This window comes from Macaca nemestrina, chromosome 1, assembly GCF_043159975.1.
Source record: "Macaca nemestrina isolate mMacNem1 chromosome 1, mMacNem.hap1, whole genome shotgun sequence".
NCBI classification, from domain to species: domain Eukaryota; kingdom Metazoa; phylum Chordata; class Mammalia; order Primates; family Cercopithecidae; genus Macaca; species Macaca nemestrina.
In genome coordinates this window covers 222760261-222784652 of record NC_092125.1, presented here as the reverse complement: position 1 = coordinate 222784652, position 24392 = coordinate 222760261, and the positions used below count along the sequence as shown (strand labels likewise).

Here is a 24392-nt window from a genome sequence, read left to right as displayed (position 1 = left end):
TAGGGAAAGAATCAAAAATGACTAAGACTGCCCCTTTGCTCAAGTTCAGTCTAAAAAGAGAGATTATTATTCCACAGCAGCATTGTCTAATAGAAATATAGGCCAGGCACAGTGCCTCACGCCTGTAATCCCAGCACTTCGGGAGGCCAAGGCAGGCAGATCACCTGAGGTCAGGAGTTTGAGACCAGCCTGGGGAATATGGTGAAACTCCATCTCTACCAAAAATACAAAATTAGCCAGGCATGGCAGTGCGTGCCTGTAATCCCAGCTACTTGGGAGGTTGAGGCAGGAGAATCACTTGAACCCAGGAGGCGGAGGTTGCAGTGAGCCAAGATTGCGCCATTGCACTGCAGCCTGGGCGACAAGAGCAAAACTCCATCCCAATTGAAAAAAAAAAAAAAAAAAGAGGAAATACAGTGATCCACAAATGTAATTTTAAAGCTGCTGGTAGCCATATTTTAAAAGGTGAAAAGAAACAGGTGAAATTAATTACTTAAACTAATATATCCAAAATATCATTTCAACATGTTATCAATATTTTAAAAATTGATATAGTGTCCATTCTTTTTTTGTAGCGAGTCTTCAAAATCTAATGTGCATTTTACACTTACGACAATGTCAATTTGGACTAGTCACTTTTATTTATTTTTTGAGACAGAGTCTTGCTCTCCGTCACCCAGGCTGGAGTGCAGTGGCGTGATCTTGGCTCACTGCAACCTCCACCTCCTGGGTTCAAATGATTCTCCTGCTTCAGCTTCCCAAGTAGCTGGGACTACATATGTGCAGCACCACACCTGGCTAATTTTTTTTGTATTTTTAGTAGAGATGGGGTTTCATCATGTTGGCTAGGCTGGTCTCAAATTCCTGACCTCAGGTGATCCACCCGCCTTGGCCTCCCAAAGTGCTGGGATTACAGGTGTGAGCCACCTGAACTAGTCACATTTCAAGTGTTCTACAGCCACATGTGGCTGGTGGTTCTTGTACTGAACAATGCAGTTCTACAGGGGACTAGCACTTCAAATGTAAGCTAAAAGAAAACAATTAGTTTCTGAGATCATTCCTTCATTCCTCAATTATGCCCACACTGCTATGGGTGTAACATATACCTATCCTAAGTATGTTCAGCTTATGCTACAAAACCAATTTCTCAAAATTCTTATTTTTGAACCAATTTGTAAGGCACAGAGGAAAAACAGGGAATAATTGGTTTTGAAAAGCTTTCAAATACTCCAGTGCCAAGAAGAAGACTGCAGAAAGAAATGTCATCCTTTAGGGGAGAAGAAACTTAAGAATCCCTACTAAGAAAACTACTCCAGTTTGTGTGTATGTGTGTGTGTATGAAAGGGGGGAAGGAGGCTAGCAAGGAAAGGCTCAGGAAAGAACCAGTGTAACTTCATATGGTCTGAGGCCCACAGGCCATCTGCTCCAGGCTGAATTCAATTAAACTTAGGATATCTGAAGTCAAACATCCTAAGGGTCTTGATAGGGCTTAAGTTAAAATTGGATGGGAGAAACAGGGATGGGGCTGGGGGAGAAGGCGAGAGGATGTACCCCAACGATGTAACCGAGCTCAGTTTCGGTGACTGGGTCTCTGAGAAGTGTCCACGGTGGAGGATAAGGGGCTGACACGGACGCTGGTGTTCCCTGGGGCAGAGATACAAAATTTTTGTACGTGGCTCAGAAAAAAGGGTGGCTGTAACGGGCAAAAGACCCAAAGGGCAGTACCAGAGCTGATGGACCGGCCTTCGGGCGGACGTACCGCGGGCCGAAGGGTGCAGGGGTCTCTTGGGGCTCCCGGGGAGGTGGGCGTTGCCTCGAGGGGTGGGACTCAAGGGCTCAGACGGTGCCCAGGTCGTGGGGCCGGCAGTGTGGGGACCCCACGTCCCAGACGGGCGGCTTCCCCTGCCCCCCCACGGGCAGGTTGGCCGTAGGTCTGGACATTACGCCGCCTCAGAGGGGTAGTTCCAGGCCCTAGACTCACCGTGCGGCTTCGGCCAAGGCCTCAGCTGCCGCCGCCAGCACCGCTACCGCCGCCTCAGGCCCCCTGCCCCACCGCCCGCCTTCCCCGCTGTCCTCTAAACCGGGAGCGAGGGAAGGAGGGTTCCTAGCCCTGAGGACCAATCGACACGTACAGGAAGAAGATGGACTGAAAAACAGGCCAATAGTAATGAAGAAGAAGTGAAGCTTCAGGACCCGGCTTCTCCAGGGGGCGGGGACTATTCAAATAGACAAACCACGCGGCCAGTGACAGCTGAAAACAGGCTTGGGTCCACTCGGGAGAACCAATCGGTCGTGAGTTGACCTCAGTCTCTTCCACTCATACATCCGGTGCGGCGCTGCTAGGATTCCCCTCTGCATCCGGGCTGTGAACTCAGGGAGTCCGCTGTCTGGGTACCTCCGGATCGCACCAAGAGCGGCTAGCAGAGGTTCGCGACCCCTCCCGGTGTAATTCTGAGAGGAGAGTGTGAGCAATGCTGGCGCCCAGGAATTACTGCATCAGAAGACGTTTCGGGCTAGCGCTCTTTATGGATCCTATGATTTCTCTTTTGTTACATTTAATAAGCATTTGAAAATGTTTTTAATTAGATTTTCTCACTTTCCCAAAATTATCCAATTCAGGATCATTCCAGAGAAACCATAGCCAAGTTTTAACCAAAAGAGCTACTCATAAATAAAAATTTTCAAAGAAACATTATATTTTTTTAATCGTTTCAAAAATCAATAGCTGGCCCGGCGCGGTGGCTCACGCCCGTAATCCCAGCACTTTGGGAGGCCGAGGCGGGCGGATCACTTAAGGTCAGGAGGAGTCGAGACCAGCCTGGCCAACATGGTGAAACTCTCCCGCGTCTCTACTAAAAATACAAAAATTCGGTGGGCATTGTGGCGCACGCCTGTAATCCCAGGTACTCGGGAGGCTGAGGCACGAGAATCGCCTGAACCCGGGAGGCAAAGGTTGTAGTGAGCTGAGATCGTGCCACTGCACTCCAGCCTGGGCGACTGAGAAATCTCCGTCTCAATGAATACATACATGCATGCATGCATACATACATACATACATACCAACCAAAGAAAATAAATAGCTGCTGGTCACAGTGGCCCACGCCTGTAATCCCAGCACTTTGGGAGGCTGAGGCACGAGGATCGCTTGAGGCCAGGAGTTCCAGACCAGCCTGGGCAAATAGTGAGACAATGTCTCTACAAATTGGAAAAAAAAAAAAAAAAAAGAAATCAATAGCAAAAGTGGATTTGACTACATTTCTTCTTTTTTTTTTAATCACAGTGCTATTTGTCATAGTAAACACTGAAAATTCCTAAATATTTCAAAGTAGGAGTCCAGTAAAATATGATGCATTCAGCCAGGTGCGGTGGCTCACACCTGTAATCCCAGCACTTTGAGAGGCTGAGGCCGGCGGATCATGTTGTCAGGAGTTTGAGACTAGCTTGACCAACCTCGTGAAACCCCGTCTCTACTAAAAATACAAAAAATTAGCCGGGCGCGGTTGTGGGCACCTGTAGTCCCAGCTACTCGGGAGGCTGAGGCAGGAGAATGGCGTGAACCCGGGAGGCGGAGCTTGCAGTGAGCCGAGATCGCGCCACTGCACTCCAGCCTGGGCGACAGAGCGAGACTCCGTCTCAAAAAAAAAAAAAAAAAAAAAAAAAAAATGCAAAAAAAAGTAGCGGGGCATGGTGGCAGGCGCCAGTAATTACAGATACTTGGGAGGCTGAGGCAGGAGAATCGCTTGAAGCCAGCAGGTGGAGGTTGCAGTGAGCTGAGATCACGCCACTGCACTACAGCCCGGGTGACAGTGCAAGACTCAGTCTCAAAAAAAAAAAAAAAAAAAATGCATTCATAATAAGAAAAATACGTAGCCATTAATAATGATAATTTAGAGCCTATCATGGTGGCTCATGCATGTAATCCCAGCACTTTGGGAGGCCAAGGCAGGATTGCTTGAGGCCAGGAGTTTCAGACCAGCCTGAGCAACATAGTGAGACCCTCATCTCTACAAAAGAAATTTAAACATTAGCTGTGCATGGTAGCACGTGCCTGTAGTCCCAGCTACTTGGAAGGCTGAGGCAGGAGAATCACTTGAGTCCATGATTTCAAGGTTGTGGTCATCTGTGATCACTGCACTGCAGCCTGGGCAGCAGAGAAAGATCCTGTCTCAAATAATAATAACAATAATAATAATAATAACAAGAAATAGTGGTAATGAGATGAATATTTGCTAAGAAGGAAAAGGTTCACAACTAGTTCAAAAATTACAAATTACACAACAATGTAAGTATAATATAACCGTTTACAAAAATATTTATGCTTTTCTCATATGTCTATGTTTACATGGGGAGATGTGCACAATGGGAAAGACACTTTTTCTTTATACATTATCATCAATTACTTATGTAATAAAAAGAAGTGAAGGTAGAAGGAATGAGTTTTCAGAAGGCCTAAACTGCCAAATTAAAGACAGTTGGGCTGGGTGCAGTGGCTCACACCTGTAATCCCAGCATTTTGGGAGGCCAAAGCAGGAAGATTGCTTGAGCCCAGGCATTTGAGACCAGCCTGGGCAACATAGTGAGACCCCAATCTCAAATAAATAAATAAATAAATAAAGATGGTTGATAATATTCTGTGGCTAACAAAATGCTTTGTTTGGCAGGGTTTTTTTTGTTGTTGTTAATACCTATGATATTGGCCAGGCACAGTGACCCAACACTTTGGGAGGCTGAGGCAGGTGGATTGTGTGAGCCCATGAGTTTGAGACCAACCTGGGCAACATGGTGAAACCTCACCCTTACAAAAAATGCAAAAAATTAGCTGGTGTGGTGGCATGCACCTGTGGTCCCAGCTACTTAGGAGGCTGAGGTGGGAGGATCACTTGAGTCCAGGAGGTCAAGGCTGCAGTGAGCTGTGATCTCGCCACTGCATTCCATCCTGAGTTGACAGAGTGAGACCCTGTCTCAAAAAAAAAAAAAAAATTATAATTGCTACTTTTTTTTTTTTTTTTGAGACAGTCTTACTCTGTCACCTAGGCTGGAGTGCAGGGGAGCGATCTCACCTCACTGCAACCTCCACCTCTCGGGTTTAAGCGATTCTCTTGCCTCAGCCTCCCAAGTAATAATGGCTACTTTAGATTTAGCCTCTTTTCATTGCTTCTGTGAGATAACTGGTCCTCTAAACTTTACATTTTCACTGATGTTCAACAACTTTTTATTTTTTATTTTTTTTAGATGGAGTCTCGTTCTCTCACCCAGGCTGGAGTGCAGTGGCACAATCTCGGCTCACTACAACCTCCGCCTCCTGGGTTCAAGTGATTCTCGTGCCTCAGCCTCCTGAGTAGCTGGGATTACAGGTGCCCGCCACCACACCCGGCTAATTTTTGTATTTTTAGTAGAGACGGGGTTTCGCCATGTTGGCCAGGCTGGTCTTGAACTCCTGACCTCAGGTGATCCGCCTGCCTCAGCCTCCCAAAGTGCTGGGATTACAGGTGTGAGCCATCGCACCTGGCCCAACATCTATGTTTTTATCATTAAAAATTTCTAATATGCAATATAGTCACTATTCAAATCTCAAAATAAACAAGTTATATTTATCATGAAAAGTCTTGCTCCACCCTTGCCCCTTGACTATGTATTTTCTCAGTTTCTTAAGCATCCCTAGATTTTCTGTCTGCAAAAACAAGCAAATATATACATATGTATATTCCCTTTTTTATTTTTTGAGACAGAATTTCATTCTGTGGCCCAGGCTGGAGTGCAGTGGCATGATCTTGGGTCACTGCAACCTCTGCCTCCCAGGTTAAAGTGATTCTCGTGCCTCAGCTTCCCCAGTAGCTGGGATTACATGCCTGTGCCGTCATGCGTAGCTAATTTTTAAATTTTTAGTAGAGATGAGGCTTCACCACATTAGCCAAGCTGGTCTCAAACTCCTGAACTCAGTTGATCCGCTCGCCTCAGCCTCCCAAAATGCTAGGATTACAGGCACGAGCCACCACGCCCAGCCCATACATATATTCTTATTTTCCCCTTTTGTTATACTATATGCACTATTTTGCATTTTTAAAATTTTAGTGTATCTTGTAGATCTTTCTCTTATAGTTCCAACAGGTTTATATGCCTGCTGCACAGCAACAGACCAATACAACGAGACAGCAGAGTCTGCAGCAGAGAGAGAGTTTAATGATCACAGGGCAGCCAAGTGAGGAGATGGGAGTATTACCAGTGCTGAATCTCCATGGTCTGCAGCAAGCTCAGTTCTTGCCTCCTCGGAAGAAAGAATTCAACTGAGGGGCATAGGGCAGAGTGAGAGACTGAGGCAAGTTTCAGAACAGGAGAAAAAGTTTATTAAAGAGTGTTAGAGCAGGAATGAAAGGACACTTGGAAGAGGACCAAGCAGTTGACCTGAGAGATGAAGTGCGCTGTTTGACCGTGACTTCGGGTTAGCATACTGCAGGGTCTTGCTTCCCTTCTCCCCTGATTCTTTCCTTGGGGTGGGCTGTCCACATGCAGGGTGGCCTGTCAGCACTTGGGTGGGGGCGCATGTGCAGTGTGTTTACTGGAGTTGTGCGCATGCTCACTCACGGTGTGCTCCCCTTACCAGTCCAGTGTTCCTAGAAGAAGATCATCCGCCATTTTGCCTCTTAGTGCCCATGCTTAAGCCTACTCGCCCAGCTCCTGAGATCTTATGGGAAGCTGCTGATCACCAGTTTCAGGTGTTTCTGTCTTTTGGGAGACGGCTTTCCCTGGCACCAGCTGCAATCAATTATTATTTCAGCGCAATAGCTTAACTGCCTGACCATCACCCAATGGTTGCTTGATATTCCTGGGGTTAGGGGGTGGGGGCCTCTCCTGCTCTGCTCAGGTCTGACTAGTTACCTACTGTAACAGGAGGAGACCTCCAAATTCATCTCCCCAAGGAATTCTGAGCTGGCTTTTTTTTTTTTTTTTTTTCTTGTGATGGAGTCTCGCTCTGTTCCCCAGGCTGGAGTGCAGTGGCAGGATCTCAGCTCACTGCAACTGCTGCCTCCCAGGTTCAAGCAATTCTTGTGCCTCAGCCTTTCGAGTAGCTGGGATTACAGGTGCGTGCCACCACACCTGGCTAATTTTTGTATTTTTAGTAGAGACAGGGTTTCACCGTGTTGGTCAGGCTGGTCTTAAACTCCTGACTTCTTGATCCACCTGCCTTGGCCTCCCAAAGTGCTGGGATTACAGGGATGAGCCACCGAGCCTGGCATGAGCTGGGGTTTTTAAGGGGATTGTAGAGGGAGAGAGGCTGTAAATTTGGTATCGTTTATTGGTCGGGGTAAGGGGGATGAAATCATCAGGATGTGGAAACTGCATTCTTTGGTGAGTTAGCTCCCTGTGGGGTCTTTCACAATGGCTGTCACCAGTAGTTTCACTGATATGCAGGACCTGGAAGAATACCTCAGGTGGAAAACAATGTTTTGCAAGCTTAAGTTGTCTGATGACAGGGTCTGCGTGATTCTGGGACAGTAGGCAGCAAACAACTATGAGGAAGTGTCTCAGAGTTCAACGTGACCTCACGATGAATGCTGAACGTGCTGCAAGCTTTATTTTCATTTCTCTCCCTCCCTTCTTCCCCGATTTATTTTATTTTATTTTGAGACAGAGTCTCACTCTGTCGCCCAGGCTGGAGTGCAGTGATGTGATCTCAGTTCACCACAACCTCCACCTCCTGGGTTCAAGTGATTCTCCTGCCTCAGCCTCCCGAGTGGCTGGGATTACAGGTGTGCACCACCACGCCAGCTAATTTTTGTACTTTTTTTTTTTTTTTTTTGAGACCAAGTCTCTCTCTGTAGCCCAGGCTAGAGTGCAGTGGCATGATCTTGGCTCACTGCAACCTCTGCCTCCCGGGTTCAAGCGATTCTCCTGCCTCAGCCTCCAGAGTAGCTGAGATTACAGGTGTGCGCCTCTGCAGAGTAACTGGGATTACAGGCACGTGCCACTGCGCTCAGCTAATTTTTTGTACTTTTAGTAAAGACAGGGATTCACCATGTTGGCCAGGCTGGTCTTGAACTCCTGATCTCAGGCAATCCGCCTGCCTCGGCCTCCCAAAGTGCTAGGATTACAGGTGTGAGCCACCATGTCCGGCCTAATTTTTTTATTTTTAGTAGAGTCGGGGTTTCACCATGTTGGCCAGGCTGGTCTTGTACTCCTGACCTCAAGTGATCTGCCTGCCTTGGCCTCCCAAAGTGCTGGGATTACAGGCGTGAACCACTGCACCCGGCCCCTGATTAATTTTATAAAGTTTGTTGGGACGGTTTCATTTCCAACTTGGTACACGGAGAGTTTCTTGTCCTTTTGTTGTTGCTACAGCTGCATAGTGTTCCATCACATGGTTGTGCCATAGTTCATTTTCCAGTCCTCTGTGAACGGACATTTGTGTTATGTCCAAATTTGTGCTATTACAAATGCTGCAATGAATGCCTTTGTACATATATCATTTTCTTCCCTGACATCTATATCAAGATAAATTCCCAGAAATGGAATTACAGGGTCAGACAGTTTTGATGAATCTTGTCCAAGTTGATCTCTATAAGGGAGGTACCAATTTTTACTTCCATCAGCCATATAGGAGATTTTTGCCACCGTGAGATATGATAAAGCCCTGTTTTCTAATTAATAATCAAAGATGATTTTATAGCAACAGAAATTAGTGCATTTGTACGTTTCTGTTTACAAAGAACTTTTTTTTTATTGTATTTTTGCAAGTCTTTTTATTTTATTATAATACTTTAAGTTCTAGGGTACATGTGCACAACGTGCAGATTTGTTACATAGGTATACATGTGCCATGTCGGTTTGCTGCACCCATCAACTTGTCATTTACATTAGTTATTTCTCCTAATGCTATCCCTCCTGCAGCCCCCCAGCCCCCAACAGGTCCCAGTGTGTGATGTTCCCCTCCCTGTGTCCATGTGTTCTCATTGTTTAACTCCCACTACAAAGAACTTTCTTATTTATTACACTAAAATAATAGCTAATATTTATTGAGCACTTACAGCATATCAGGGATTTTGGTGGACATTATCGAGTACTTGTTAAAAGCAGCTTGGAGTCTAACTGAATCTGAAATTTGGCTGCAACACTTAGTACCTATTTCCTTATGTGTAAAACTGGAAGGATTATAGTCCCTTCGTTGGTAGGCATTATTGTGGGGGTTAAACGCTAACACCACACGTAAAGTACCTAAAAGAGGTACTTGGCTGGGCATGGTGGCTCACGCCTATAATCCCAGCACTTTGGGAGGCCAAGGCGGGTGGATCACCTGAGGTCAGGAGTTTGAGACCAGCTTGGTAAAACCCTATCTCTACTAAAAATATAAAAATTAGCTGGGCGCGGTGGCAGGCACCTGTAGTCCCAGCTACTCGGGAGGCTGAGGCAGGAGAATCACTTGAACCTGGGAGGTGGAGGTTGCAGTGAGCTGAGATCGCGCCACTGCACTCCGGCCTGGGCGACAGAGCAAGACTCCGTCTCAAAAGCAAACAAAGTATATATGGCTTATGTGAACAGTCAATAAATGCTGTTTACTATTATGCCTGAGCATTTCTATGAGGCAGGTTGTATTGTTCCCACCTTATATATAAGTAAGCCAAAGAACAGAGATACTGGGACGTGTAATTGGTAATTGATAGAGCCAGGATTTTAATATATCTGCTCATATATTGTCTGATTTGACATTGTATGACTCATGGGTTTGGCCAGTATAGAAAGCTTTGTGCTGAGTGGTGAAGTTGTAATGTTTAACAACCAGATTGGGGTAAGAGAGAGCAGATATATACAGAGCTAGCTTCACAGCTACGTCATGCTCTGTTTTGTAATTGTTAATGATTTTGAACAAGAGGCCTCACTTATTTATTTATTTGTTTTTTTGAGACAGAATTTCACTCTTGTTGCCCAGGCTGGAGTGCAATGGCGCAATCTCGGCTCACCGCAACCTCCGCCTCCCGGGTTCAAGCGATTCTTCTGCCTCAGCCTCCCGAGTAGCTGGGATTACAGGCATGTGCCACCATGCCCAGCTAATTTTGTATTTTTAGTAGAGACGGGAGTTTCTCCATGTTGGCCAGGCTGGTCTCGAACTCCTGACCTCAGGTGATCCACCTGCCTCAGCCTCTCGTAGTGCTGGGATTATAGGTGTGAGCCACCCCGCCTGGTGAATTTTTTTATTTTTTAAATTAATTAATTATTTTTTTGAGATGGAGTTTTGCTCTTACTGTCCAGGCTGGAGTGCAATGGCACGATCTCGGCTCACCACAACCTCCACCTCCTGGGTTCAAGCGATTCTCCTGCCTCAGCCTCATGAATAGCTGGGATTACAGGCATGTGCCACCACACCCAGCTAATTTTGTATTTTTAGTAGAGACAGGGTTTCTCCATGTTGGTCAGGCTAGTCTTGAACTCCTGACCTCAGTCATCTGCCCGCCTTGGCCTCCCAAAGTGCTGGAATTACAGGCGTGAGCCACCGTGCCCGGCCTGGTCCCACTTATTTACTTATTTTATTTTATTTATTTTTTTGAGATAGGATCTCACTCTATTGCCCAGGCTGGAGTGCAGTGGCACAATCATGACTCACTGCAGCCTCAACTTCCCAGGCTCAGGTGATTCTTCCGCCTCAGCCTCCCAAGTAGCTGGGACCACAGGTACACACTGCCACACCTGGCTCATTCTTTTTTTTTTTTTTTTTGAGACAGAGTCTCACTCTGTCACCCAGGCTGGAGTGCAGTGGCATGATCTCGGCTCACTGCAAGCTCCACCTCCCGGGTTCATGCCATTCTCTTGCCTCAGCCTCCCAAGTAGCTGGGACTACAGGCGCCCGCCACCACATCCAGCTAATTTTTTTTTGTATTTTTAGTAGCGATGGGGTTTCACCGTGTTAGCCAGAATGGTCTTATCTCCTGACCTCATGATCTGCCAGCCTCGGCCTCCCAAAGTGCTGGGATTACAGGCGCCTGGCCCACACCTGACTAATTCTTTGATTTTCACCATGTTGTCCAGACTGGTCTTGAGCTCCTGGGCTCAAGCGATCCACCTGCCTTGCCCTCCCAAAGTGTTGAGATTACAGGCGTCAGCCACCACGTCTGGTCTTTTTTTTTTTTTAGAGTGGAGATCTCACTATGTTGCCCAGGCTGGTCTCTAACCTGAGCTCAAGCGATCCTCCCACCTCAGCCTCCTGAGTAGCTGGGACTGCAGGCACACATTACCACACCCAGCTCCACCTCTTTAGTTTGCAATGGGTACCACAAATTAGGTAGTCAGTCCTGTGTGCATATATGTTGCATGTGTATTATAACTTTCACTGATGTAAATGATGTGTAGCATACAGTTTACAAATACTAAAATATACAAGACTCTATTGTGAACTCCATATAGCCAGTTCTCACAGTATGTTTTATTGGATGTTGTATAGCTTCCCTGTGGTCCCAATTGATCAAAGAGCATAGTTCAGACATGAATGTTGGTTGATATTTTATGTTAGGAGTAAGAGGAAAGTGAAACAATCAAAAGAGATATGTCAGAACTTCACTAGTTTGTCAAGGCTACGAGCAACTTACTTGTTCAACTGGATTATAATTTGCCAATATTGGACGAATATTTCCTCAAAGTTTTGATGCATTCACTTACACTTTTTTTTCTTTTCTTTTCCTTTTTTGAGATGGAGTCTCGCTCTATTGCCCAGGCTGGAGTATAGTGGGGTGATCTTGGCTCAATGCAGCCTCTGCCTCCAGGGTTCAAGCAATTCTCCTGCCTTAGCCTCCTGAGTAGCTGCGATTACAGGAATGTACCACCACACCCGGCTAATTTTTTTTTTTTTTTTTGAGATGGAGTCTCACTCTGTCACCCAGGCTGGAGTCCAGTGGCGTGATCTTGGCTCACTGCAACCTCCATCTCCCGGGTTCAAGCAATTCTCCTGCCTCAGCCTCCCGAGTGGCTGGGATTACAGGTACCCGCCACCAAACGAGGCTAATTTTTGTATTTTTAGTAGAGATGGGGTTTTGCCATGTTGGCCAGGCTGGTCTTGAACTCCTGACATCAAGTGATCCGCCCACCTCGGCCTCCCAAAGTGCTTCGATTACAGGCGTGAGCCACCGCACCCTCCAACACTTTCAAGTTTAACCAGTAATGTTAACGTTTTCTCCGCCACTTTCTTAAGTCTAGACGACTTAGCAGTTATTAAGCATTTGCTCACTTGCGTGGTGTAAACTCTCCCACCATGGGCAGATTTCAAGCTGCCGAAGGATGTCACTGAATGGAAAGCTGATAAGAGCTTTCATAGAGTATTTCCACAGTGCAGATATGACAGATGTCAGAATGTCTGCACACAGCAGGCGCTCAATAAATGCTTGCAGCATGAACAAATTAATGAATCCTACTTCGTGAATGAAAGTGCACCCGGTAAGTCCTAAAGCAACACATCTTCGAGTTCTTAGGATGCTAAGACAGGCTGATTCCAGTTAGTCTGGAAGTAGCTGTGGGGCGCAGCGCAGGCAGGAAAAGGGCTGGACCCCGAGTCACCGCCCGGCCCCAGCCCCTGCCCTGTCCCCGCCCCCGACCCATCCCCGCCCCCTCCTGCCCCACCACCGGTCTGGCCCCGCCCCTCATCCCCGCCCCACCCCTCACCGCCCTTCTCCCCTCCTCTGACCCCTCCCTTCCCCGCCTCTGACCCCGCCCCGTCTCTGACCCCTCCCCACCTCTGACTCGGCCCCGCCCGCCCCGGCTCTGATCAGGCTCCCCACAATCCCCACCCCTCACCGCCCTTCTCCCCGCCTCTGGCTCGGCCCCGTTCCCTCCCGGCCTCCAGCCCACCCTTCTGTCCGGCACGCGCCGCCGGCACCTGTTTCCGGGCGCGCCTCCAGAGGCCGGCGCACAAGATGGCGGGCCTGGCGGCCTGAAGACGGTGGCCGGGGCTCGGCCGTGGGCTCTCACGCGGGGCTGGGGGTCGGAGACAGACTTCACCCAGGTGACAGGTAGTAGGGGCGGCGCCGCTGGACCTCTTGGGGTGTAAGACCCGCTTGCTGCTGCCCCCGGACCTTGCCGCCACACCAGCCCTGTCCTGGGGCGGAACCGAAGGAAGGTCAGGCCCGGCTGCCCCGCCCCGTCCTTCCTCCTTCCCGGGCGGTCACTGTGCGTGGCTCACTTTTAGAGTTTACTACAGCCACGTGGAGCTTCCATGGCTGCCTCTCAGGTCCTGGGGGAGAAGATTAACATCCTGTCGGGAGAGACTGTCAAGGCTGGGGACAGGGAACCGCTGGGGAACGACTGTCCCGAACAAGATAGGCTCCCCCAGCGCTCCTGGAGGCAGAAGTGCGCCTCCTACGTGTTGGCCCTGAGGCCCTGGAGCTTCAGTGCCTCACTCACACCGGTGGCCCTGGGCAGTGCCCTTGCCTACAGATCCCACGGTGTCCTGGATCCCAGGCTCTTGGTGGGTTGTGCCGTGGCTGTCCTGGCTGTGCACGGGGCCGGTAATTTGGTCAACACTTACTATGACTTTTCCAAGGGCATTGACCACAAAAAGAGTGATGACAGGACACTTGTGGACCGAATCTTGGAGCCCCAGGATGTCGTCCGGTTCGGAGTCTTCCTCTACACGTTGGGCTGCGTCTGTGCCGCTTGCCTCTACTGCCTATCCCCTCTGAAACTGGAACACTTGGCTCTCATCTACTTTGGAGGCCTGTCTGGCTCCTTTCTCTACACAGGAGGTAAGAGTTGGCCTGTCCTGTTCGCTGCAGGTCTTAGTGGCGTCGGCTGGAAACCGCTGCTTTGTAGAGGAGTTATAGGGATGTCAAAGGTGGCTTTCTAAATTAGGCCACTTTAAGTCTATAATTGTGGGTCATGAGAATTTTTTGAAACAGTGATTTGAGAAGATCCTGGTTTCACTTATGGACGTAGGGCATGACTCAAAATTTTATATGGACATTTATTTTTATTTTTGTTTATTTATTTATTTATTTTTTGAGATGGAGTCTCGCTCTGTTGCCCAGGCTGGAGAGCAGTGGCACGATCTCAGCCCACTGCAGCTTCCGCCTCCCGTGTTCAAGCGATTCTCCTGCCTCAGCCTCCCGAGTAGCTGGGGCTACAGGTGCACGCCACCACGCCCGGCTAATTTTTGTATTTTTAGTAGAGACGGGGTTTCACCATGTTGGCCAAGATGGTCTTGATCTCCTGACCCTCGTGATCCACCCACCTCAGCCTCCCAAAGTGCTAGGATTACAGGTGTGAGCCACCGCGCCCGGTCAGGACATTTTTAAAAAAAATTTTTTTGAGGCCGGGCGCGGTGGCTCAAGCCTGTAATCCCAGCACTTTGGGAGGCCGAGGCGGGCGGATCACAAGGTCAGGAGATCGAGACCACAGTGAAACCCCGTCTCTACTAAAAAAAAATACAAAAAATTAGCCGGGCGTGGTGGCGGGCGCCTGTAGTCCCAGCTACTCAGGAGGCTGAGGCAGGAGAATGGCGGGAACCCGGGAGGCGGAGCTTGCAGTGAGCCGAGATCGCGCCACTGCACTCCAGCCTGGGCAACAGCGTGAGACTCCGTCTCAAAAAAAAAAAAAAAAAAAAAAATTTTTTTGAGACAGAGTCTCGCTCTGTTGCTCAGGCAAGAGTGCAGTGGCACCATCTCTGCTCACTGCAACCTCTGTCTCCCGGGTTCAAGCGATTCTCATGCCTCAGCCCCCAAGTAGCTGGGAAAATACAGGCATGTGCCACCACGCCTGGCTAATTTTTGTATTTTTAGTAGGGACAGGGTTTTACTGTGTTGACCAGGCTGGTCTCGAACTCCTGACTTTGTGACCTGCCTGCCTTGCCCTCCAAAAGTGCTGGGATTACAGGTGTGAGCCACCATGCCCGGCCTATATGGACATTTTTTGTGACTCTTTTCTTTTTAATCACTCATACTTTTTTTTTTTTTTTTTTTTGAGACGGAGTCTCGCTCTGTTGCCCAGGCTGGAGTGCAGTGGTGCGGTCTCAGCTCACTGCAACCTCCGCCTCCTGGGTTCATGCCATTCTCCTGCCTCAGCCTCCTGAGTAGCTGGGACTACAGGCGCCCACCATCACGCCCAGCTAATTTTTTGTATTTTTAGTAGAGATGGGGTTTCACCATGTTAGCCAAGATGGTCTCCATCTCCTGACCTTGTGATCCGCCCACCTCGGCCTCCGAAAGTGCTGGGATTACTGGCGTGAGCCACTGCGCCTGGCCTCACTCATACTTTATAATGCCACAGTTTCAAATATTAGTAGAATTAAATTTGAAGAGTTCAAAATGATACACGTAATTACTTCTAGCTACTTTGCTAGGTGACTTCTTGCAAGAGGCTGATTAAGGTAGTGATGGGCAGGTGGGTAAGCCCTATATATTGAGCACCTATTATGTACCAGGCACTGTTCTGTGTGATCACAGCAGTCACAGATCCCTGCCCTCGTGAAACTTATATATTGTCGTGAGAAGAGACAGAAAGTAAAACTAGAAAATTATAGTTAGGGTGACCAACATCCTGGTTTGCTCAGGACTAAGGCAACAGGACTAAGTGGGATGTGCAAATTCTGGTACTAAAACCAGGAAAGTTCAAAAAAAGTAGAGCTATTACTATTTTTTTTTTTTTTTTTTTTTTTTTTTTGAGACGGAGTCTTGCTCTGTCACCCAGGCTGGAGTGCAGTGGCCGGATCTCAGCTCACTGCAAGCTCCGCCTCCCGGGTTTACGCCATTCTCCTGCCTCAGCCTCCCGAGTAGCTGGGACTACAGGCGCCCGCCACCTCGCCCGGCTAGTTTTTTTGTATTTTTTAGTAGAGACGGGGTTTCACCGTGTTAGCCGGGATGGTCTCTCGATCTCCTGACCTCGTGATCCGCCCGTCTCGGCCTCCCAAAGTGCTGGGATTACAGGCTTGAGCCACTGCGCCCGGCCGAGCTATTACTATTTTAAGTAGTTTGATCAGGGTAGGCTTCATCAAAAAGGTAACATTTGGCTGTATCCCAGCAGCTCATGGCTGTATCCCAGCCCTTGGGGAGGCTGAAGTGAGAGGATCACTTGAGGCCAGGAGTTGAAGACCACCTTGGGCAACGTAGACCACTGTCTCTATAAAATATAAAATAAAAAATATTAGCTGGGCATGGTGGTGTTTGCCTATGGTCCCAGCTATTTTGGAGGCTGAGGTGGGAGTATCGCTTGGGCCCAGGAGGTCAAGGCTGCAGTGAGCCCTGATCACACCACTGCACTCCAGCCTGGGCGACAGAGTGAGACTGTGCCTCAGAAAGGTAGTATTTGAGTTGAGTTAGATTGAAGGAGGTAAGAGATGAGGGAGTTGGCCAAGCAGATATCTGAGAGAGAAGCGTTTCAGGAAAAGGAACAGCAAGTGCCATAGGCCTTAAGGCAGGAACATGTCCAAAGAGCTTATGGAGCAGCAAGGAGTCCAGTGTGTGAATGAAGGAGAGAGTAAAAGGAGGTAAAGTAAGAGAAGTACGTTTGGGGAGGGTAAGGAGGCACACGGATTGTATAGACCTTGTAGGCCACTGGTCTTGGCTCTGGAATGGAGGAGCCACTGCAGGACTTTGAGCAAGGGAGTGACGTGATATAATGTTTTCAAGGAATTGCTCTGGGTAAGGTATTGAGAATGGATCAAGGGGAGTGGGGCAAGTGTAGAGGCAGGAAGACCAAGTAGGAGGCTCTTGAGTAATCCAGGCAAGTGATGTTTGGTGGCTTGGATCTAGCGGGTGGTAGTGGAAGAGGTAAGTAGCCAGATTCTAAATATGCTTTGAAGGTCGGCAGGGTTTGTTGATGGATTGGATGTGTGGTAAAGAGAAACAGGAATTAAGCGTAACTCAAAGGTTTTTTTTTTTATGACACATTCCACATTTTATTTACATTTTAGGACTAACTTTGGGCTGGGCGCTGTGCCTCACGCCTGTAATCTCAGTACTTTGGGAGGCCAAGGCAGGTGGATCACTTGAGATCAGGAGTTCCAGACCAGCCTGGCCAACATGGTGAAACCTCATCTCTACTAACAATACACGGAGGATTGCTTGAGCCTGGTAGGCAGAGGTTGCAGTGAGCTGAGATCACGCCACTGCATTCCAGCCTGGGCAACAGAGCAAGACTCCATCTCAAAAAAAAAAAAAAAAAAAGACCAACTTTATTTTCAAAATTATATATCCATATACCTATCCCTTTTTTGTTGATGTCACTTGACCTTAAGTGCGTAGTTTGTTTAAAAAAAAAGACTGTAAGCAAATATTTACCATGTCTGATACATGTAACACACATGAACAGCTTTTAACAGAAATTCATCAACTTCCCCCCAACATTTTTTATTATAATACAGGTATCAAAACAATCCTGAACATATTTTTCATACTACTAGTAGTCAGCACCCACACCACTTCAAAAATTAATACATTTGTGCTGGGTGTGGTAGCTTTCGCCTATAATCCCACCACTTGGGGAGGCCGAGGCAGGTGGATCACCTGAGCTCAGGAGTTCGAGACCAGCCTGGCCAACATGGTGAAACCCCACCTCTACTAAAAATACAAAAATAAGCTGGGCATGGTGGTACATGCCTATAGTCCCAGCTACTTGGGAGGCTGAGGCAGGAGAATCACTTGAACCTGGGAGGTTGTGGTGAGCCGAGATCTCATCACTGCACTCCAACCTGGGCAACAGAGCAAGACTCCATCTCAAAAAACAAAACAAAACAAAAAAACAAAAAACACATTTGTGACAGTGTTCATTGTACCTGCTACTTTTTTTTTTTTTTTTTTAATTTTATTTATTGAGACAGAGTCTTGATCTGTTGCCCAGGCTGGGGTATGGTGGTGCGATCTTGGCTCACCACAACCTCCGCCTCCCAGGTTCAAGTGATTCTCCTGCCTCAGCCTCCTGAGTAGCTGGGATTACAGGTACCCACCTGGCTAATTTTTGTATTTTTAGTAGAGACATGGTTTCGCCATGTTGGCCAGGCTGGTCTCTAACTCCTCACCTCAAGTGATCCACCGTCCTTGGCCTCCCAAAGTGCTGGGATTACAGGCGTGAGCCACCATGCCTGGCAAATACCTGCTACTTTTTAAACAATTTCAACTGCAGCTCTCTTTCACTAAGATGGATAAAGCATGCCATTTCAGTTTTCTTTTTTCTCGAGACGGATTTTTGCTCTTGTTCCCCAGGCTGCAGTGCAATGGCACAATCTCGGCTCACTACCACCTCCACCTCCTGGGTTCAAGCAATTCTCCTGCCTCAGCCTCCCAAGTAGCTGGAATCACAGGCATGGGCCACCACGCCCTACTAATTTTGTATTTTTAGTAGAGACAGGGTTTTTCCATGTTGGTTAGGCTGGTCTTGAACTCCCAACCTCAGGTGATCCGTCCCACCTTGGCCTCCCAAAGTGCTGGCATTACAGGTGTGAGCCACCTCGCCCAGGCTCTGTTTTCTTTTTTCTTTCGTTTTTTGTTTGAGATGGGGGTCTTACTCTGTCACATAGGCTACAGTGCAGTGGTACGATCTCAGCTTACTGCAACTTCTGCCTCCCGGGATCAAGCAATTCTCCTGCCTCAGTCTCCTGAGTAGCTGGGACTACAGGTGCGTGCTACCACGCCTGGTTAATTTTTGTATTTTTTGTATGGACGGACTTTCACCATGTTGGCCAGTCTGGTCTTGAACTCCTGGCCTCAAGTGATCTGCTCGCCTGAGCCTCCCAGAGTGCTGGGATTATAGACATGAGCCACTGTGCCCAGCCCTGCTTTCTTTATTGAGATTTTTAGACTTTAGAAACACACACGCTTCCACTGCCATCTGACACTTCTTACCACGCTTTCATCTTGTAAACCTGAATTCCATTTCGAGTACTCCACAAGTTTATGTTTAAATGACAGTACCTTAACAAGAGAAAAAAATTGAGTTGCATTTTTCCTACTGTTACCTGAAAACATAATGGGTGTACATATATTAAATATATTCTTACAAATATACAGGTCATGTTTACCAGCTGGAATTCTTTTGTTTAACATGTGGGTATTTTGCATTGTGATATTTAATCAAGACATTAACACAAGTAGAAGGTTGTTGATATAAGACAAGTTTGAGATCCACTAAAATTAATTGTTGTATGTCCTTCCAGTGACTGTGGAAGCTTCATATTTTCTTTGGACATCATTAGACATCTTAGCTCTTGAAGTACAACTTTAATGCTATATGAATTTTGTCATTTTGCTAATACTGGTATGCTGCGGTCATCCACCATCCCACTGGAATTATTTATTCCATTCATATTAATTCTTGTTACAAATGTAACTGATTGGGGAGCTTCTGGGTATTTAGGTCCACTTTCTACTTTCAGGCTGTATATATATATATTTTTTTTTTTTTGAGACAGAGGCTCGCACTGTGGCCCATGTGGGAGCGCAATGGCGTGATCTCAGCTCACTGCAGCCTGCACTTCCTGGGTTCATGTGATTCTCCTGCCTCAGCTTTCCAAGTAGCTGGGATTACAGGTACATATCACCACGCCCGGCTAATTTTTTGTATTTTTAGTAGAAATGGGGTTTTACTATGTTGGCCAGACTAGACTTGAACTCTTGACCTCGTGATCTGCCCTCCTTGGCCTCCCAAAGTGCTGGGGTTGTAGGCGTGAACTGCCATGCCAGGCCTATATTCTCTTTTCATAATTTGTCCTTGGTGGCCCAATAATCATGCCTGTCCACCTTGTAAATGTCATATCTTCATCATCTTCAAGGCCCCAGTTAATCATGCCATTGCCTTTCCACAGCTGCATAAGCATAACTCAAAGGTTTTGACCTGAGAACCGGAAGATACCATCTGGAGTGATGTCATTATGTGAGAAGGGCAAGACTTGGGGTAGAACAAGTTTTGGGGGAAAAGCAAGAGATTGACTTCGTGGTTTTTTGTTTTGTTTTTTGTTTGTTTTGAGACAGTCTCACTCTGTCTCCCAGGCTGGAGTACAGTGGCGTGATCTTGGCTCACTGCAATCTCTGCCTCCCGGGTTCAGGTGATTCTCAGCCTCCCAAGTAGCTGGGATTACAGGCGTGCGCCACCATACCTGGCTAATTTTGTATTTTTAGTAGAGACAGGGTTTCACCATGTTGGCCAGACTGGTCTTGAACTCCTGACCTCAGGTGATCCACCCGCCTTGGCCTCCCAAAGTGCTGGGATTACAGGCGTGAGCCACTGTACCTGGCCAACTTTGGACATCTTAATGTCTTAAATCTCCTAACAAATATGTCAAATGGGTAGTTCAAGTTCAGGGAAGCCTGGGCTAGAGATTACATATTTGGGAGTCATTAGTCTATAGATGAAGTTGTAGGACTGGGTGAAGTCATCAAGGGAGGGAGTGTTGGTAGAAAAGTCAGTCCTGGCCGGGCGCGGTGGCTCAAGCCTGTAATCCCAGCACTTTGGGAGGCCGAGACGGGCGGATCACAAGGTCAGGAGATCGAGACTATCCTGGCTAACACGGTGAAACCCCGTCTTTACTAAAAAATACAAAAAACTAGCCGGGCGAGGTGGCGGGCGCCTGTAGTCCCAGCTACTCGGGAGGCTGAGGCAGGAGAATGGCGTAAACCCGGGAGGCGGAGCTTGCAGTGAGCTGAGATCCGGCCACTGCACTCCAGCCTGGGCCACAGAGCGAGACTCTGTCTCAAAAAAAAAAAAAAAAAAGAAAAGTCAGTCCTGGTCTGAGCCCTGGGACAATCCCACATTAGAGGTGGGAGAAGAAAAGGCACAGGTAAAGGGTATGTGAGCAAGCATCCAGAGGAGTAAGAGGAAAACCAAAAGGCTGTGGTGGCCTGGCAACCAATTGTAAAAAGTTCCGTGAAGAAATCAATGAGGTGCTGTAATAAAAAGTACAAGGTGGTGGTGAAGGGAAGAGGCTGTCTTTGTGAAACTGACATTTAAACTAGGGCTTGAAGACGGAAGGACAAGGAGCTGGCCATGGGGTGGAATTGGAGTCTGATTGCGATGCTGAGTCCTCCAGGGCTGAAGGACCACCAATTGCAAATGTGGTGGGTAGGAGAGAGTGTGACATTGGCTAGGATCTACTGAAAGGTCTGTGTGAGCCAGAGAGGGTATGAGACACAGTTGGCGAGTTAGGCAGGGTCTCTGTCATGGCGCTCTTAACAAGTCCTACTCCTCAGCCTCCAGGGCTCAGTCCTTGGACCTCTTTTCTCTATCTCCGTGTACCCCCTTGGTGATTTTAGCTCATGGCTTCAGATGCCATCTGTTAAGCTAGTGACTCTTAAACTCCAGACTCATATCCAACTTCTTACTCAGCAACTTCTCCTGGAACTGTCTCACAGACATCTCAAGCTTAACATGTCTGAGACCAAATTCCTGATCTTCTCCCCAAGGAAACTTGCTTCACCGACAGCTTTTTCCCCATTTTGCTCAATGGCAGCTTCATCCTAGTTCTTCAAGCCAAAAGCCATGGGCATCGTCCTTGACTCTACGTCTCACATCCAATTCATCAGCAAATTCTGTTGACTCTCCTTTCAAAATGATTATAGGATGTGACCACTTCTTACTGTCTCCAGCCACCACTGTGATCATCTGTCCCTGGATTTTTGCGGCAGGCTCCCAGCTGGTCTCTTTACCTCTGTTCTGGTCCTGTTCAGGCTGTTCCCACTCAGCCACCAGAGTAATTCTGTTAAAATACAGGGCAGCCCTGTCAGTCCTGCTCAGAACTCTTCAGTGACTCCCATCTCGCTCAGTGTAAAGGCCAGGGTCTTTACAGTGACCCCCCAGGGTCCTACATTCTTTGCCCACCCTTTGCCCTCCCCCCAGTTCTCTGACCCACCCTCCTCCTTTCTTCCTGCTTATCCTGGGCCAGCCACACTGCCCTCCTTTCTAGTCCAGGAGCATGCCTGACCCCTCCTACCCCTCCCTCAGGTCCTTTGTAGATGCAGCTTCCTCTGTTTGAAATGCTTTTCCTGCTTCTAACAGTGTGGTTCACTTTCTCTCTTCCTTCACCTATTTGCCCAAATGTCAGCTCTCAGTGAGGCCTTGCTTTCTACCTTGCTTGAAATCACATACCTGCTCTGTGCCCCTACCTGATACTCCCCTGCTGCTCTTCTCTGTGGTTAGTTTTCTTCATAGCACATGTTACCTTCTAACGTGCCATATAAAGTACTTAATTCGTTAATTATCTTCCCCCTTAGACTGCGAGCTCCCTCCCTGCAGTCAGGGATTTCTGTGTCTGATCTTAGCTGAACCCTTAGCACCCAGAGCAGTGCGTGGCATGTAATATTACTTAGTAAATATTCATCCAATGAACAAATGGGGAGGCATTGAAATATATTGAGCAGAGTAGTGACATAATCTGGTTTAGGGTATTTTTAAACATTGACTTTTATTGACATATAATTGACACACAGTGAAATACACAGATTTTTAGTGTTGCAGCTTGATGAACTTTGACAAACGTATACAGTTGCATAACCCACACCCCCATCATCATCCAGAACACTTCCATGACCCCCGAAAGCTTCCTAGTGCTTCTTGCCTGTCAATCCCACACTCCCTGCCCCCATCCAGAGACAGGGAAAGAACCACTGTTCTGATTTCTCTCACATAGATTAGGTTTCCCTGGTCATACAAATGGAACCATTCAGTATGAACTATCTATGTATGTATGTGTATTTATTTCAGTCTGAGCTCTCGTCTGGCTTCTTTTGCTCAGCGTGATGTTTTTGAGATTGATTGCGTTGTTGTGTGTATCAGTAGTCCCTTTTTGTGCTCAGTAGCGTTCCATTGTAACATACCACAACTTCTTTATCCATTCTCCTGTTCAGGGACAGTTGGATTGCTTCCATATTTTGGCTATTATGACTGAACATTCATGTTCAAGTCTTTTTGTGGATATTTGTTTTCATTTTTCTTGGGTAAATGCCCAGGAGTGGAATTGCTGGGTCACAGGGCAGATGATGTTTAATTTTATGAGAAACTGCCAAACTGTTTTCTGAAGTGGTTGTACTTCTTTACACTCCCACCAGCAAGAGTTCCAGTTGCTCTGCATCTTGCCAACTTTTTGATTTATGTCTTAACAGATTCATTCTGGCTGCCATGTGGAGAACTGGCCCAGTATTTCACTATGTAAGCTCATTCAGAAAATGGGGTTGGGAGAGGAGGAATGCCTAAAAGGAAATTCCCAGATGGGCCACGTCTCTGAATCAGGTAGAGCACATGAGCCTTGGGCCATGTATCAAATGCTAGGAAACGGCTTTCTCCCCAAGGGCTCTACTGTTCTCTTGTGTCAGATAACCAGATCTTTTTCCTCCCCAGAGTGGGTTGCTCTTGGTTTTGGGTTGGGGACAGAGACCTCTGCTCAACCTTGCTTACATCATCCTTTTTTTTTTTTTAAGACAAAGTTTAGCTCTTGTTGACCAGGCTGGAGTGCAATGGTGTGATCTCTGCTCACCGCAACCTTTGCCTCCTGGGTTCAAGCGATTCTACTGCCTCAGCCTCCCGTGTAGCTGGGATTACAGGCATGCGCCACCATGTCCAGCTAATTTTTTTTGGATTTTGAGTAGAGATGGGGTTTCTCCATGTTGGTCAGGCTGGTCTTGACCTCCCGACCTCAGGTGATCTGAGGTGATCTGCCCGCCGTGGCCTCCAAAAGTGCTGGAATTACAAGCGTGAGCCACTATGCCCGGCCTTTTTTTTTCTTGAGATGGAGTTTTGCTCTTGTTGCCCAGGCCGGAGTGCAATGGCATGATCTCAGCTCACCGCAAACTCTGCCTCCAGGGTTCAAGCGATTCTTCTGCCTCAGCCTCCCGGGTAACTGGGATTACAGGCATGCGTCACCACACCCGGCTAATTTTTTGTATTTTTAGTGGAGACAGGGTTTCTCCATGTTGGTCGGGCTGGTCTTGAATTCCCGATCTCAGGTGGTCCATCTGCCTCGGCCTTCCAAAGTGCTGGGATTACAGGCGTGAGCTGCCATGCCTGACCGCTTACCTTGGCCTGACCGCTTACCTTGGCCTGACCGCTTACCTTGGCCTGACCGCTTACCTTGGTTTTTGCCAAGTGATCTGAGGAGGTGTTCTTGGATAATCCAGCCAAAGGTCAAGGCTGCAGTGCTGTTGCATTTTCTTTCATAGCCAGACCCGTGGAGTCTCTTGGGGAGCTGAGGAAACAAGCACAACAAGAGTGGGCGGCTATAGAGGAACTGGCTAGGTCTGTGCTAGGAGTATTCCTGCCCAGCGTCTTCTTTGGGTGGGTGTAGTCCCCTAAATGTGTGAGATATTGCAAGAGACATCAATTTACTAATTCTGAACTGGAGCTCGTTCTGTGCTTGAGGGAACTTCCTCCTGGAGGGCATGTCCTCATACGACCAAATTATTTGTGAAAACATGGCTTGGTATAAAAATCATCCAAATAGAAGG

General features: G+C 47.6%; 2 protein-coding genes across 7 annotated transcripts in view; one reads left to right on the top strand and one right to left on the bottom strand.

Moving 5' to 3' along the window:
• Positions 1-2096, bottom strand: part of LOC105473151 (mechanistic target of rapamycin kinase) — a 149702-nt gene extending 147606 nt beyond the window's left edge. The window contains exon 1 of one of the 2 annotated variants that reach the window (XM_011726788.2): positions 1982-2096. The gene's annotated coding sequence lies outside the window, so the exon portion shown is untranslated. Of the gene's footprint in view, positions 1-1551; positions 1573-1981 lie in introns of those variants that run through there. The other variant, XM_071100808.1, reaches the window with a different exon arrangement.
• Positions 2097-12743: 10647 nt separating this feature from the next.
• Positions 12744-24392, top strand: part of LOC105473154 (UbiA prenyltransferase domain containing 1) — a 96333-nt gene continuing 84684 nt past the window's right edge. Inside the window, exons 1-2 of one of the 5 annotated variants that reach the window (XM_071100790.1) lie at positions 12744-13718; positions 19373-19490. In XM_071100790.1, coding sequence (XP_070956891.1) covers positions 13190-13718; positions 19373-19452 — 609 coding nt within the window. In that variant the 5' untranslated portion in view covers positions 12744-13189 and the 3' untranslated portion in view covers positions 19453-19490. Of the gene's footprint in view, positions 13719-19372; positions 19491-23054; positions 23950-24392 lie in introns of those variants that run through there. The other 4 variants (XM_071100798.1, XM_071100793.1, XM_071100803.1 and 1 more) reach the window with 4 other exon arrangements.